The 17,164-nt window shown below is 36.7% G+C and overlaps 2 protein-coding genes across 3 annotated transcripts in view; one reads left to right on the top strand and one right to left on the bottom strand.

The window, feature by feature from the left end:
- The window catches only part of Pigx (phosphatidylinositol glycan anchor biosynthesis class X), a 25,488-nt gene extending 11,899 nt beyond the window's left edge, over nt 1-13,589 (bottom strand). Inside the window, exons 1-5 of the mRNA XM_077795537.1 lie at nt 13,584-13,589; nt 11,655-11,981; nt 11,400-11,595; nt 7,126-7,189; nt 545-686 (exon numbers count right to left, since the gene is read on the bottom strand). Of these exons, the coding sequence (XP_077651663.1) occupies nt 545-686; nt 7,126-7,189; nt 11,400-11,595; nt 11,655-11,981; nt 13,584-13,589 (735 nt within the window). The remainder of the gene's footprint in view (nt 1-544; nt 687-7,125; nt 7,190-11,399; nt 11,596-11,654; nt 11,982-13,583) is intronic.
- Cep19 (centrosomal protein 19) lies at nt 11,504-17,164 on the top strand. 2 transcript variants are annotated; one of them, XM_026396075.2, is made up of 3 exons: nt 11,504-12,174; nt 14,574-14,713; nt 15,385-17,164. In XM_026396075.2, exons 2-3 carry the CDS (start codon nt 14,584-14,586, stop codon nt 15,744-15,746), a joined length of 492 nt encoding a protein of 163 aa, XP_026251860.1. In that variant the 5' UTR covers nt 11,504-12,174; nt 14,574-14,583; the 3' UTR covers nt 15,747-17,164. The 2 variants fall into 2 exon arrangements, with proteins under 2 accessions (XP_026251860.1, XP_026251857.1); XM_026396072.2 differs by having other exon boundaries at nt 14,550-14,713.

The following is a 17,164-nucleotide window of genomic DNA, read 5'->3' as shown; positions in this document are numbered from 1 at the left end:
TACTTGGCCTCCTTGTGCTTCAGTTTCCTTATTTATAAAATGGAAATAATACCTTCAGGATTGTTATAAAGATTAATTTTACCTTGCTTCCTTTAGAAACAAATATACAAAAATTAAATAAATATTAAATATTAGTTTCTTTTCCGAATTTACAGATATCAGGGCATATGTCTATCTACTTTAACATATAGGCTATTGAACCACCATTTATTAAGTATTCTTTTAAGATATACATATATATATATACACACACATATACTTATATATATATGTTTATATACACGTTTTGTGTGTATGTATACACATGAACATAATTTTACTAAGTCACTAAACTATGAATCATTCTGCTGAAAAGCATTTAACAGGCTCAGTTTAGTTGGCTTAGTCTTAACAAGTATTACTTATTGAAGAATACTCCCATCTCTGAAGATATCACTTTATACACTTCAATAACAATTTTAAAATACTATAAAATTGTCTTATCTACTATTTTGTCTTAATCCAAATTATAGCATTCCCTAAAAAAATTTATTAATGGCTGTACCTCTGTTATGTTTCTCTCTCGTAATGAAGCCAACTCATAAGGATCCACAAAAAGTCCTGTTGGGATATAGTGTTTAATTAAGAGTCTGCAGGTCTGTAAGTCCTCAATGCTTTCTCCAAATTTCACTTTTATTAAAAGGTCTCTGAAAAACAAGTGCATTTAAAATAAATTTCTTCATTTGATTGTTAAATTAACTAGCATAACATCATATCCATAAAAGTAAAAACAATCCCCAGTACAATCATCAATGAATCAATCAATTGATAGAAATCCCTTGAGTTTTTGCCAAATACCAAGATAAGCACAAGTGAGATATAACTCCACAAAACTGGGCAAAAAAAGACCAGGGAACTGAAAAGTGAAAAACTCCAAAATTTCACATAGGACTAACTGGATGACATTCAAGTTCCAACCAACCAATACTTAGAGAAACTGAAGCACTCACTACAGACCCTAGTCTGGTAAGGCTTAGTAGAAAAAATAGCCTTAGAGTAAATGTCACTTTAGCTTTAAGAATATACATTTAGGGGGAAAAAATTGTTAAGAGAGGATTTAACAGATTGGGTGGCAGAAGGATTACAAGTTCAAGGCTAGCCTCAAACAACTTACTAAGTCTTAAAATTTTTTTTTAATTTAATTTAAAAACAAGAAGGAATGAAGATATAGCTCAATTATAAAGTGCCCCTGGGGGCTGGGGTTTTGGCTCAGTGGTAGAGTGCTCACCTCTCATGTGGGAGGCCCTGGGTTCGATCCTCAGCACCACATAAAGATAAATAAATAAAATAAAGGTATTGTGTCCAACCACAAAAAAATAAATAAATAAAAAATAAATAAAGTGCCCCTGGGATCAATACCCAGTATCAAAAACATCAAGCCGATAAGTAACAACCACCAAAAGAAGAAAAGTCCTAAAAAAAGTCACAACTGCCAAAAGAAGAAAAGCTCTAAAAAGTCTCTAAAAGAAGACAATCCAACTCAATAAAGTTTGTATCAAAAACATTCCATGTTCAGCATCCTATAAAATGTTACTAACAGATGCAATTAAGCAGGGAAATATGACCATGAAAATATTAGTCCATAGACACAGACCTAGAAACGACAAAAGTAACAAAATGGAAATTAAAACAGTATTTGTACATACACCATATAGATTCAGGGATTTAAAGACAAGCATGAACGTTCTAAAAGAAAGAAAGGGTAATTTTTAAAAGAACTGAATGCAATTTTAAGAGATAAAAAATAAGACTCTTGAAATAAAGTTACCCAGATGTGATTAAAAGCAATTAGATACTGAAGAATAAAAAGATCACTGACTTGATGACAGAGCATCATAAACTATCCAAACTGAAGCATAGAGAATAAAGAAGAATAGGAAGAAAAAATAAATAGTTTCGGTGATCTTTAAATAGCAGTGGTCTAGTATATGTACAACTGGAGTCCTAGAAAAAGAGGAGAGAATGTGACAGAAAAATTAAAGGCTGAAAATGTTCCAAGTTTCATGAAAACTATAAGCCCATCAGTCTGAGATGTTCAACAAAACCTAAGCAGGATCAACATAAACAAACCACACCAAAGTATATTATTCTTCATTCAAAAAATAAAGAAAAACAGTCAAAGGCTATCAAGAAAAAGTTCACTTTGTAGAAAGTAACTACAATAAGCCTAAGCCATAAGACAAAGCATAAGTAAGCTGCAACTGTACAAGACTAGGCATATTTAAAGTAATAAAACAAAAAAAGCTGTCAGTCTATAATTATTCATCCTGGAGAAAATCCTTCCAAAATGAAGGCAAAATAAAGACTAAGACAAACACAAACTAAGTTAATTTCTCACTGCAAGAACAGTAAAAGATATTCCTCAGGTAGAAAATGATAACCAGATGGAAACATCCACAAGAAAAAATGAAGAACATCATAAATGGTAAATATGTGGGTAAATACAAAAGACTTTTTTGGCCAGGTCTGGTGGTGTGAACTTCTAGTCCTTGCTACTTCAGCAATTCCACTTCTAGGAATTAAAAGAATCAAAAGTAAGAATCTGGAAAGATATTTGTACATATATGCTCCTAGCAACATTATTTGCAATAGCCAAAAGAGAAAAACAATCCAAGTGTCCATCAACATTCAATGGAATATTATTCAGCTTTAAAAAGGAAGAAATTTTCTGATATATGCTCCAACATGAATGAACTTTAAGAATATTATGCAAAGGAAAACGGATAAGTCACAAATATTGTATGATTCCACTTATATGAGGTACCTAGGGAAGTCAAATTCATAGAGACAGGAAGCAAAATGGTGGCCAGGAGCCAGAGGAAAGGGGAGTTATTACTTAATGAGTACAGAATTTCAGTTGTGTAAAATGAAAAAGTAATATGGAAGAATAGCAGTGATGGTAGCACAACAACATGAATGTTAACTTAAAAACTGTTAAGATGACTTTTTATGTTATGGGTACTGTATCACAATTAAAATAAATAATATAAAAAATATAATTGAAGCAAAAATAAAACAATGTAATGAGGAGTTTATAACAGAAATAAAACATGACAACAAAAGCATAAAGAAATTAATCTATTCTAAGATTTATAATCAATTTATTCCAAATAAGACTAGAGAGAAAAAACCAGAGAACAACCAGAAAAACAAAGAGAAAAAAAGTAGCAAGGTGGATAAATTTAAACCAAAATAACTATATCAATATTTACATAAAAGTTGGAGCTGGTGTTGTAGCTCAGGGGTAGAGCACTTACCTAGCATGCGTGAGGCACTGGGTTTGATCCTCAGTACCACATAAAAATAAATAAATAAATAAATAAATAAATAAATAAATAAATAAATAAAACAAAGGTTAAAAAATAACTCTACATAAAAGTTAATGGTGTGGGCAGGCACACTTGCCTACACCTGTAATCCCAGCAACTTGAGAGTCTGAGACAGATGATTTCAAGTTTGAGGCCAGCCTTGGTAACTTGATGTGACTAGCTTGGAACAAAAAAATAAATAAAAGAAATGAAACAAAAAATAACTTGAAATAAACTCAATTTTAAAAAGGTCTGTGGATGTAGCTCAGTGCTAAAGCACCCTGGTACCCAGTACCATAAAAAAATTCAAAAAAAAAAAAAAAGAAATGGTCTGGCCAGGCACAGTGGCATACACCTATAATCCTAGCAATCCAGCAATTTGGAGATTGAGGCAGGAAGACTGCAAGCTCCAGGCCAGCCTCAGCAACTTAGCAAGACCCTATCTCAAAATGAAAAAATAAAAAGGGCTGAAGATGCAGTTCACTAGTGGAGAACACCTGAGTTCAGTCCTTAGTATCACAAAACCAATTATAAAAAATAATAAAGTAAATGGTCTAATCATTCCAATTAGAATATGGAGACTGACAGACTACATCAAAGAGAAACACTTGACTATATGCTATCCACAAAAAACATTACACAAAAGACACAGATTAAAAGGATTAAAAATACATTCAAATATTAATAATAAATAGGGGTGGCTATTTATTAGAACTTTTTATTTTTTATTTTGATACAGAGTCTCACTAAAGTGCCAAGGCTGGCCTCAAACCTGCGATCCACCTGCATGAGCCTCCTGAGTCACTGGGATTACTGGCATTTACCAACACACCTAGAGTATTTTTAAATTTTTATGAAGAAATGTGTCTTAATTATCTTTCAGGCAACATTTCTTCATCTTGTTCATAGATACCATATAAAACTTTATTTAAAAAAAAAAAAAAAAACTTCCAGCTGGGTGCAGTGGCACACGCCTATAATCCCAGAGGCTCAGGAGGCTGAGGCAGGATAGCGAGTTCAAAGCCAGCCTCAGCAAAAAGCAAGGGGCTAAACAACTCAGTGAGACCCTGTCTCTAAATAAAATACAAAAAAGGGCTGGGGATGTGGCTCAGTAACCAAGTGCCCCCGAGTTAAATCTCCAGTACACACACACACACAAAAAAAAAAATTCAAGGAAATCAGATACACCATGACTATAGCACTTCCCTGATCCACCTATCTACCAACTTTATAAAGAAAATATTTGTAATAAATTCATGATAACTTCCAGTGACCACCTCTTCCTGTTCTGTGTTCATAAACCAACCTTTTAATAATCTGATCTAGAATTCTGCCCAGAATCTACACCAACACCAAGCTCACAATTTTGTAGTTCTAACTTACATATTATCCAAAGGTTATAAACATTAGTTTATAACCTTTAAAGAGTTTAGAGAGAGAGAGAATTTTTTAATATTTATTTTTTAGTTTTCAGTGGACACAACATCTTTATTTTATTTTTTATGTGGTGCTGAGGATCGAACCCAATGCCCCACGAGCGCGCTACCGCTTGAGCCACATCCCCAGTCCTAGTTCAGCAATCTTTTAAGCAAATTCTCCCTCCTACTGCAATAAGAGTTCATCAAGGAAGAGAGACTCTGAACTTATTTACAATAGTAGGCCCTTTTGCATGATTCCCGTATGTATTCTGCACTTTAGTTCTCTACTGTGAATATTTGTTTGGCCCTTTCCAGAGCAGAAGTAAATCTTTGTGACCAAGAAGAAAAGGAACAAAAAAGTTCTAATGTTCTATAACTTGTTAATCCTTCCTCATTCATTCTAGCAGCAAGACATCTGCTTTAAACATAACTAAAAAGCCTTCTGAAAAAAAAGGATTACTGACATTTTCTATCTTAAACAACTCAGATTTCTACTTTCTGAATCTATTATGGGTGCTGTCATTCTTTATCCTTGGTTGGTTTTATGTCCTGTTTTCATTCTCAGTATGTATAATTGGAAAACTACATTTCTTATCACAATAGCCTCTACAAGCACTTCTTTTTTCCTTATTAGAATCATTTTTATCACAACAGCCTCTACAAGTACTTCTTTTTTCCTTATTAGAATCATTTTGATGGCACTGTCAAATTTTCATTATTTAGTAGCCCCATTCCTCTTGAAATTCAGACCATAACAATAGTTTTATATATGCTAATTATTGTAAAGAGAGAAGTGATATACCTAGTCTAACTACCTGGACATTGCTTAAAATGTGTCTCTGGAACTCCATTAAAAACTTTCAGAAGTGCCCTCTCACCATCTTCTCTCCCAAATTAATTTTACTACTTTACCATCACATCTCCTCTTTGACTAAAATTGGCTTGCTTAGCTTGATCACCTACCTCATTATAATAATGGCTAACATTTCCCTAGTATATCAAGGAACTTTCTATATATTCTCTGACTTAAACCTCACAACACCAATGAGGAAATACTAACATTACCCAGTTTTACTGATAACAAAGAAAAGACTTAAGTAACTTGCTTGCCTAAGGACACATAGATAATAAGTACCTACATCTTGAGGCAAAATCTATCCAAGTAACAGCAGCCCAGGTTTTTTTTTCTCTCTCTCCTAGCCCTGCATATGCTATACTAACTTGGAAGAGAGGGGACAGAGGAATTTCATGTAAGGTGACTATGAAATGAAATTATTTTAAAATCACAGGTATCAAAATTTATAGAACAAATAAAGTTTGGGGAAGTTTTCTTATGGAACTGTTTCATAGCTTTTTACCAGTCTAAAGATCTTTAATACTGCAAACATTCATCTTCATTCATCTTTTTTTTCCCCTCCCAGTGCTGGAGATTGAACTCAGGGTCTTGTATGTGCTAGGAGAGCGCCCTACCACTAAGCTACACCAAAAGTCTCATTCATCTTTTTCAAACAATTTTATTTGAAACCAAGTCTAGTAAATAAGAAATAGTGATTCAGAGTGTTGTTTCAGTCAGTATTTAAGAGCATGCATAGCTTTGAATAATGGGATAATAGTATTAAATCTGAGTCAGAGCTTTATCACCCTAACTTCTACCAAATGATTTAACTTCTCTGAGCCCTAGTTTCCACATCTGAAAAGCAAGAAAAAGTTCATGTGTCTCATAGCCATTTGTGATTTAATGGAGCACTGCATATGTAGCTATTGCCTATATATATATATAAAAATTAAAGTACGCATGGTAAACAATGTTTTCTTCTTTTCTCCACTGTTATTAAAACCATTATTTCTGGCTGGGCGTGGTAGTACACACCTGTAATCCCAGCAGCGGGGGAGACTAAAGCAGGAGGATTGTGAGTTCAAAGCTGGCCTCAGCAAAAAGCGAGGCACTAAACAACTCAGTGAGACCTTGTCTTTAAATAAAATACAAAATAAGGTTGAGGATGTGGCTTAGTGGGTGCATGCCCCTGAATTCAACCCTGAGTACAAAAAAAAGAAACATTATTTCTAAGTATGAACCACACATGATAAATCTCTCACTGATAAACTTTAAAAGAGATTTTTCAATTTATCTGTTTCAACTATCAACTTTTTAATCTAAATTATAAGATAGTATTTTAATATAAATAGAAATCATGGGGCTGGGGATGTGGCTCAAGCGGTAACGCGCTTGCCTGGCATGCGTGCAGCCCGGGTTCGATCCTCAACACCACATACAAACAAAGATATTGTGTCCGCCAAAAAACTAAAAAAAAAAATAAATAAATATTAAAAAAAAAAAAAGAAATCAATGGGCAACTTACCTGTGGAAACCATCTTTCAAAACTTCTTGTCTTAAAATAATTTCAGAACAAGTGGCCCTTATGCCTATAAGAATGAAAAGATTTTTTAAAATAAGCACTCAATGAAAGAATATTTAAATAATTAGAAAATAATTATTTCAATAGGTTTTACTTGCCAGAAAAGTAGTCAATCTAAAAGCAAACAAAAACAAGTTTGAGCTACCTCTAAATCTATTTCTAGTACAACATAGTGGTTAAGAATACTGACTATAGAGCCATACCTGTAACCCCAGAGACTCAGGAGTCTGATGTAGAAGGATCCAAAGTTCAAGGCCAGCCTCAACAACACAGTGATGCCCTAAACAACTTACTGAGACCCTGTCTCAAATAAAAAATAAAAAGGGCCAAAAATGTGGCTCAGTGATCAAGTGCCTCTGAGTTCAATCCCCAGTACTAAAAAAAAAAAAAAAAAAAAAAAACAAGGAGGGGGGCAGATATTGACTTTGGAGTTAAGATTATCTGATTTCAATTTCCAGTCTGTCACTTAATAGTGATGTGTCTAGGCAAGATAGTTTCTCTCTCTATGGTTATCATAAGAATTTAGGATATGGAGAAACACTTAGAACAGAGCCTACCATATGGTAAGTGCTCTATATAAGTGTTTGTTATTAATAGTACTTTAGGGTTGGGAGCATAACTCAGTGGTATAGCGGTTATCTAGCATGCCCGAGGCCCTGGATTCAATCTCCAGCCCACCACCAAAAATACTTTAGTTAGATGATTCCAGGACACCAAAAAAGAAGAGAATGGCTAAAGAGCCAGGAAATCTATTTTAATTCTGGCTCAATGAAACTATGTACATATGAGAGACATAATAGTAACTTCTGTATTCTAACATCCATGCCTATAAAACTGGGACAATTGTACATTTATGCCTTGTGGAGATGTTGGGTTAAATAAAAAGGCAAGAAAACTGGAGTCACTTAAATGCTAAATGGGTTCCTTTGTAAACTTAGAATAAATAGAAATCTTACTATACTGACACCATGCAAAATTCAGACACTAAAAATTACTTAACACTCAATGTAAGTGTCATAAAACTAAAGATTCAGTTTCTATCACCACCAATACTACCAGCACCTATCTTGCTATAGAACTTTACCCCATCTCAAAAGTTAGAACTATATAGAAAGAATATTAAAACAAACACACAGAAAACTACATATTATGGAATATTACTGAACACATTAGATATAATCCTGAAAGGATGTATTAAGAAATATGACTTGAAGAAACCATTTGAAATTAGGAAAAAATATTAGAAAATGTTACTTTTACATTCAATCATCCACCTAGGGCTTTCATGTTTTCTTTTAAATTTCACAACCAGCAAATAGGCAAGCAAAATTACTTTCATTAGTACATACAGGAAACTCAGATTTATAGTTAGCAACTGGCTCTGGGCATAAAACTAAGTGACTGATTGGAAGCAAGTTTTACCATTTATTGATTGATTGATTATTTGTGGTACTGAGGATTGAACCCAGAGGTTCCCTATCAATGAATTCATCCTCAGCCCATTTTTAGACAGGGTCTCCCGAAATTTCGAGGATGGCCTTGAACTTACAATGTTCTTGCCTCAGCTTCCCAAACTGTTCAATATAAGTATGGACTTGCCTGACTTTATTTTGTACTGGGGATTGAACACAGGGGCACTCAACTCCAGCCATTTTTCGTATTTTATTGAGATACATGGTCTCACTGGATTGCCTAGGGCCTTGCTAAATTACTGAGGCTGACTTTGAACTCATGATCCTCCCGCCTCAGCCTCCCAAGCCACTGGGCTTATAGGTGTGCACCACTACCTTGCTTGCCTGACTTTTTTTTAAAAGCCTATGATATTTTCACTCTTGGCTACTTACAGAAATCTTATTTGATTTGGAGAAGCATATAATTTTTCTCCAAATAAACAGATACCATCTATCTCTCAAATTAATAGGCTTTTTAATTCTTTTTAGATATACATGAACATACTGTGTGTTTTGATCTATTATACACATATGGAGTATAACTTCCCATTCTGGGTTGTACATATGTGGATTTTGACTGTTCATGTATTCATATATGAACACAAGAAAGTTATGTTCAATTCATTCTGTGTCTTTCCTATCCCCATCACCCCTCCTTTCCCTTCATTCCCCTTTGTATAATCCAATGAACTTCTATTCTGTTCACCACCACCACCAGTATTGTGTGTTAGCATCTGCATATCAGAGAGAACATTCCACCTTTGGTGTTTTTTGGGGTTTTGGGGGCTTTTTGTTTTGTTTTTGTTTTTGCAACTGGCTTATTTAACTTAGCATGATAATCTCTAGTACCATCCATTTACCAGCAAACATTGTAATTTAATTCTTCTTTATTGCTGAGTAATATCCCATTGTTTATATACCACGTTTTCTTTATCCATTCATCTGTTGAAGGGCACCTATGTTGGTTCCAGCTTAACTATTGTGAATTGAGCTGCTATAAACATTGATATGGCTGCATCACTGTAGTATTCTGATTTTAAGTCCTCTGGGTATATGCTGAGGAGTAGGATAACTGGGTCAAATGATGGTTCAATTTCAATTTTTCTGAGGAATCTCCATGCTGCTTTCCAGAGTGGTTGCACCAATATGCAGTCCCACCAGCAATGTATGAGTGTATCTTTTCCCCACATCCCCACTAACATTTATTATTTCTTGTATTCTTGATTATTGCCATTCTGACCAGAGTAAGATGAAATTTCAGTGTAGTTTTAATTTGCATTTCCCTAATTGCTAGAGATGTTGAACATTTTTTCATATGTTTGTTAACTGATCATATTTCTTCTGTGAAATGCCTATTCAGTTTCTTTGCCCATTTACTGATTGGGTTTTTGTTTTGTTTTGTTTTGTTGGTGTTAAGTTTTTTGATATTTTTTATATATCCTGGAGATCAATGCTCTGAGGTACAGGTGGCAAAGATTTTCTCCACTTCTGTAGGCTTTCTCTTCATATTCTTGTTTCCTTTACTGGGAATAAGCTTTTTAGTTTGATATCACCCTATTTATTGATTCTTGATTTTACTTCTAAAGGAGTATCACTGAAGAACAGTTCCTAAGCTGACATGATAGAGAGCTGGGCCTACATTTTCTTCTAATAGGCACAAGTTCTCTGGTCTAATGAATAGGTTTAAATTCTATTGGGATGTACTCTAGAGTAGTAAACCATTCATCCTGGGGTGGTAGAAAAGCCAATTCACAAATAGGCAAGCAAATATTAGTTACTTATGATATTTAAGACAAAAGTATCATTTCAAATTGAAGATCAAGCATCTGGATTCACTTTCAAGATTTTTTTTCCTCTTAAATATTAGTCGGTTGAGGTGGATTAAATGGTCTCTGTCAAGTGACCCCGTTTCAATTATAAAATTCAAAGCTAGAGAAATCTTTACAGATGTCAAGTCCAGCTGCTTGAAAATTCTTTGTTCTGATAATCATTTTTAAAAATAAATTTGGAAGTGTAATTCTGTAAACACACAAAAGCAGAACTGTGCTGATTGACACATACTAGTCTAACACCCTTATTTTACAGGCGGAGAAACTCACACGGTTTGTGCTAACTTTCCCTCCCCATCCAAACGTGGTCATTGCATTGTAATTTCTCTTGTAAGTGTCTCTCCCTCACTATCCTGCAAGCTCCATGACTGGCTCAAGAATGGATCCACAGCACTTGGCAGAATATTAAGGCTGACGGACTCGGGTCCAAAGATATGCATCAACTCCTGACCCATCCCCGAGTCACCTACCCCAAACCAGTCAATCACGAAAAAAGTTTGTAAACAAAACTAGTTTCCTCCGCACACGCACAACCCAAGACTCTTCGCTCTTCTGGGATTCTCACACCTCTCAGGACACGGAGGTTTTTCTAGCCCGTTACCGGCTGGCAGCTTCATGCAATGCATCGCAAGATGCTTCCCCGCTGTACTTCTTTTACCATATTTTAAAACAGCGCTCCAGTCCCACTTCGGACAGACTAAGCCCGGACTAAATCTCTCCAAACTCCCGGAATCGGCCAGACAACAACGAGAAGGGGAAGGAAGAGGGGAGGAGAAAGGCACGCGGCCTTTGTTTTAACCTCCTCCACCTCGCCCTACCCTTCCAGAGTGCCGCGCAGAGTACGCGAGGCACCTTAACTAACCGCGGGGCGGAGATGACCCTGCAGCCTGGAGTTTCTGCCAAGCCCCACCTCACTCCCGAGCCCCGCCCCCTTTACCAGCACCGAAGGGGGCGTCAGAGGAGTTGGCGGCGAGCGTCTGGGTGAGCCCAGCCGCCCCGAGGAGCAGCCAGGCCACGACCCGGACAGCCACGGCCCGGGCAGCCAGGACGCCGGCGGGCGGGCGGACGCCCGAGAAGAGCACGGGGACCAGATGCAGACGCAAAAAGGAGCCTACACACGCCTCACGCCGCTCCTAGAGTGCGCAGTCACCGACTTAAGGGACTAGGACCGAGGGCTAAGTGCAACGCACACCCGCGGCCTTGCGGTTTCCCAGTTCTCCACAGCACCGGCACCACAAAGCTCCCGCCAAACGTAAAGCGGCAGGGCCGGCTCCAAAATGCGCTCTCGTGCCGCCCCGCCTCCCGCGGCCCCGGTCGGAGGCGGGGCAAGGAGCGACGCAAGCGTCGTGACGTGTACCCGGGCTGTTGCTGTGGGAACGGTTCGAGGTGTTCGGGAGGGCGGGCCGCCCAGCGGGCCGGCCAGCGGGCCCTGGACCAGGCTCTCAGTCCTGAGAGCTGGCGGGTTTTGCTCGGAGTGGGCCTCCTCCGCCCGTGCCAGGTCCTGGAGTGCTCCGGCCTCCTACAGAGGAGTTCACCCTGCGGTGACGTCAGCGATCTGTGGCTACGGCCTCTTCCTGCAGCGCCAGGCTCCGCCCGGCCTCAAAGTCGACCTAAGTGCGCTGTGGTGCTCTGCGGTTGGGTGGAAACAACCCTCTCCCAGCGGTTTAGACGTTGGCCTGCAGGAGAAAAACATTTTCTGTACTTCTCTAAGGGTAAGAAGTCATCCTTACACTGGTTGGGGACTTGAGTAGGGAGAGGATATTTTACCCATTGGGAAATCTAATCTCTTTAGGTTCTATAGGGGACAATTATCAAGACCTTCTCAGTTACTTATGCCTGGGCAGAAAAGTATTCATGTCTAAGAAGAATAATTAGGTAATGTGCCGTCCCTTGTCCTGAACTGAACGAAATCTGTAAGCAGCCTAGAGAGCACCTACTGCAGATGGGAGTGCTTTTGTGCTATGCAGTTGGGTGGAAACAACCCTCTCCTGGTGGTAGTACAGAAAGCTCTAGGGCGGATGTCTCAAGGAGTAGCGTGTGTGTCTATCTTAAACTGAAAATAGCAGAATAATCATGTTATTTAGAAATATGGAGATAAATTGGGGGGGGGGAAGTGCCTAAAAGAATTGAAACTTGTTGACTATGGAGATGGACAGTAGTTTTTTATTATAATCGTTCTGGGATTTATGTTATATTCCAAGCAGAATACAAACATTTTTTAGTAAAAATGAAAGTTAAACTTGAAAGAGAAAATAAAGTCTTATAGTAAATGAATCTACACTATTGAGTATCAATTGCATACATCATTCCCAAGTACATCATCCATCTGCTGTAGTGTGTGCAGTTTATATTGTGCTCAGTAGGATCTCCTAGAAAGTTTACTAACATCAAATTTTAGTGAACTGGGAGTAGTATTTGATCATTGCATCGTATCAGAGGCAGAACACAAATTCTCACATTCAACAATAAGAAGTGATAATATAGATTATAAGACAAATCCACATAGCAGCTATAAAAATTGCCTTTTAGTAAAATATGTATTAATGAAATAATCACATAGGTTAATAAAAGGAAATAGTATATATGATGTAAAAATATATGACAGTTTAAAAAATAAAACCGTATGTATAGGAAAAAAAAGGATGAAGTAATCAAGGGAGATTACTTTCCTCAGTTTTCTACAATGAGCATGTATAATTACTTTTAAAATATTTAAAAACTACACTCTTATAGTGAATCTCTAATAAAACTACCTCAGTTTTTGACAATTTTCAAATCTTCCTGGGAATGTCATAGCCACATCTAAAGCAGTTTTTATAATTAAATGTATTTGACACTGAGAGTGAGGAAGGGAAGAAAAAACAGAAAGTGCTAATCTGGAAATAGCTCCATTTTTTATAACTGGAAGAATATCACATAGTGAGAAAAATAAGCTGAAATAAAGGCCATGTAAACATTATTGACCTGTATGTGGCCTCTTTGATCAGGTTTCTGGACTATAAATACTTGGATGACATACAGGAGCTATGTGTTATATTAATAGATAGCATTAAGAAGTATGTATAGAATGCCAACTACATTCCAGATATTGTGAGATGTTGTGGTGAAAATGGATATGTACCTTCATGAAGCATATAAACTGGAAGGGAAGATGAATGATTAAATGAACAATTTCAAAAAGACTCTGTGAGTAAAATAATTGAGCAAGTATACGGGAGTCAGATTTGGTCTGGCAAACCTCAAAGGACAATTTTTTCTTAAAGTACTAAGGATTGAACCCAAGGGCACTCAGAGCTATATCTACAACCTGTTTTATTTTTTTATTTTGAGGCAGCATCTTGGCAAGTTGCCCAGGTGCCTGGCCTCCAACTTTGGAGCTTCCTGCCTCAGCCTCCTAAGTAGGCAGGATTACAGGGTGTGCACCATTTACCAGCCTGACAAAATGTCGAAAGTTAAAATAACCATAGTACCTTGATATAAAAAGTGCCTGATACACAGTTTCTTAATTAATAAATAGGAAAGACTCCATAAGTCAGTTCTTGGGTTCACTCAGGGGTTCATATACAGTCTTCAGTAAGAGTGTCGTATTCTAAGAACTCCATCTGAATTGTACTCCCAGCTCATATGTGAACATACCTACATCTTTCAATGAACCAAAGAATCTTTTTCTTTTTCTTTTTTTTTTTTTTTTATTTTGTCCAAGGGACTGAACCCAGGGGCACTTTACCACTGAGATACATTCCCAATCCTATTTTCATTTTGAGATAGTGTCTCACTAAGTTGCTGAGGCTAGTCTCAAACTTGCAGTCTTCCTGCCTTAGCCTCCTGAGCCATTGGGATTACAGGTATGTACCACCTTACCTGGCCCTAGGGATACAGACTAAGATTAACCAGAGCCAAAGTGAATTTCAGGCTAGGCCTCTAAGTATTGTGCTTCATAGGCTAAGCATGCACAGAACTGGACTACAGCTGCCTATGCTGGGAAGGTGGGGCCAAAGAAAGAAGATTTATCTATCCAACACCTAGTTGTTTTGTTCCCCTACCCCTGCCAGCAGAAATTATTATGCAACTAACACATTTTCATCAGGTTTCCTCTGATTTATCCTGAAAGTTATGTGAGAATGATGTGCACTGCCAAGAAATGTGGAGTTAGATTCCAGCCTCCAGCTATTATCTTAATCTATGAGAATGAAATCAAAGGAAAGAATCGCCAGCGCATCATGCCAGTCCGAAATTTTTCAAAGTTCTCAGGTACCTCATATTTTATCTTGCCTTCTAAAATGTTCCCTAAGTCGCTTAATAAGTACAGTTTGAATCTCTTACAATGACGTGACATGGACTTCAGAGTCAACAGATGTAGATTCAAATCATGACTTTATCAGGGACTAGATATGTGACCTTTGGATAAATTGACAGTGAGCTTCAGTTTCCATATCTATAAGAGGAAATTGATAATCCCCCCCCCCAGTTCTTTAACTGATAATTTAATCCTTTTCAGAATGTTCTGGACTAAATGAGATAACATTATTCAGTAATATTAATTTATTTCTCTCCCTCCAAATGTTTTTAATTCATAATCTTAACATTTTATTACTACCACTACTGCTGCCTAAAAGCTATAATGCCATTTTTTTCTTCTTAGATATACTCTTCAGTTGAAATTTTTTACATCTCCACAAAGTGATTTTAAGTTAAGTAAAAAATACATCCATCCTTCCCCCTTCACACTCAATTTATTATAAAGAAATAGTTTTATAAATAGTTAATTCCAATAAAGCCATTTAGCCACTTGTCTATAATGTGGATAATGATTTCAGGGTTCTGAGTTTTTTGCTGCATTTTTGTTCTTGGAACAGTTTGTGGTGCATTAATTGCTTGTGGTGTATATTATATATGTAGTATATGTTTTCCCCCTTTCCTAGACTGCACCAGAGCTGCTGAACAGTTAAAAAATAATCCACGACACAAGAGTTACCTGGAACAAGTATCCCTGAAGCAGCTAAAGAAGTTATTCACTTTTTTACGAGGTTACTTGTGGGGACAGAGTTTGGCAGAAACAATGGAACAAATTCAACGGGAAACAACCATTGATCCTGAGGAAGACCTGAACAAACTAGATGACAAGGAGCTTGCCAAAAGGAAGAGCATCATGGATGAACTTTTTGAGAAAAATCAGAAGAAGAAAGATGATCCGAATTTTGTTTATGACATTGTAGTTGAGTTCCCACAGGATGAACAACTGCAGTCCTGTGGCTGGGACACAGAGTCAGCTGATGAGTTCTGACACCAAACACTCAATTTATTGGGGTAGCAGAACATCCATGTTTATATAAAAACATAGATGTATTCTAGAAATATCTGTAAAGAACACCAAATATATATTTTGGGTCATAAATCGAGGACATTTATATCTACTATGTAGGTGCATGAGGAATAGAGGAAAAACAATATAGGAATCTGCCTTTAAGGAACTTGCAATCTAATTGGGAGATAACTCAAAAACTTGTGAAAAGCTAGTTAACAGTATTAAGCAGCAAAATATTAGAGCCAGATAACAGAGGCTAAAGTCAGAGCTTAGATTATTATAGGTTAAAATAGTCAGCAAAGACCTTTTCCTTTAATGGAGAGAGACGAGTTTGCCTGGACCTTGAAATGGTAGTATTTATATAGATGCATATGTAGGATTCCAATTGAGGGCAGTGGATAAAAGGTGAAAGAGGATGTTAAAGAGACAAGAAATAGAAATTTTTATTTGAGGAACAGTGAGCAAATTATGGTTTGATGAGAATAAGGGGCATATATGGTTACCAAGAAATTATCCTTTATGCATTATGCTTTTAAATATATGAACATTCTTTTGTATGTATATAGCTCTGGAGTAGAAAAGTACCTCTGCAAAATTCCCTGCTGCTGCAAGTGGATGTTATGTGATGGATATTAGGGGAATTCTGCTCCTCTGGGATAAGGAAATGTATATTAAAGACATTCCGAAACCAGGAACCTCTTCCCATAAGTGAGAGGTTGGTTTGTAAAATGGGAAATCCACCCATAATAAATGAACAATAGGTACTGCCAGTTTAAACCTATTCATGAATTTGGATGTACAAAGAAAGGATTTTTATTTAATAAGGTTATCTGTATTCAGATACATTTGTTTTTACCCAAATATTATTTAATTGGTAAAAGTCCTATACTTTCTATAAGGAAATTTAATATTTATTAAGTAAAACTGTAAAAACAATTACTCATTCTTTCTACCTGTTTATTCCTACCCTCTTTACTATTAAATGCCCCATTAAAAGGGATCATTTGCAAAGTGATATCATCAGGGTCTTAACATAGTCACATCTTAGACATGTATTTACCAAAGATAGCAAAAGAATTTTCGGAATTAGAGATTCTTCTATATCTATGCAGTATTCCATTTATTCTGTTGTTTAGATGTAGGTAATTTATGTTTAAAATTGACCTTAGGTATATTTCAATTTTCACTATTACAAACAACGCTATAGCAAATAGCTGTATACATTCTCTTTTTGTATACAAACAAGAATATCCATAGGATAGCAGACATTGAGGTACATGTCTGTAATTCCAGTGACTCAGAAGGCTGAGGCAGGAGGATCACAAGTTTAAGGCCAGCCTCAGCAACTTACTGAGGCCCTGTGTCAAAATTTTAAAAATAAAAAGAGCTGGGGATGC

This window comes from Urocitellus parryii, chromosome 2, assembly GCF_045843805.1.
Source record: "Urocitellus parryii isolate mUroPar1 chromosome 2, mUroPar1.hap1, whole genome shotgun sequence".
Lineage (NCBI taxonomy): Eukaryota > Metazoa > Chordata > Mammalia > Rodentia > Sciuridae > Urocitellus > Urocitellus parryii.
Note: the sequence above shows the minus strand (reverse complement) of the source record. Positions and strands in the feature narration are given on the sequence as shown.

Coding starts and splice junctions, on each gene's coding strand:
- Cep19 (XM_026396075.2), top strand. CDS start 14,584: ATGATGTGCACTGCCAAGAAATGTGGAGTTAGATTCCAGCCTCCAGCT. Junction 14,714..15,384: donor AAATTTTTCAAAGTTCTCAG/GTACCTCATATT, acceptor CCCCTTTCCTAG/ACTGCACCAGAGCTGCTGAA.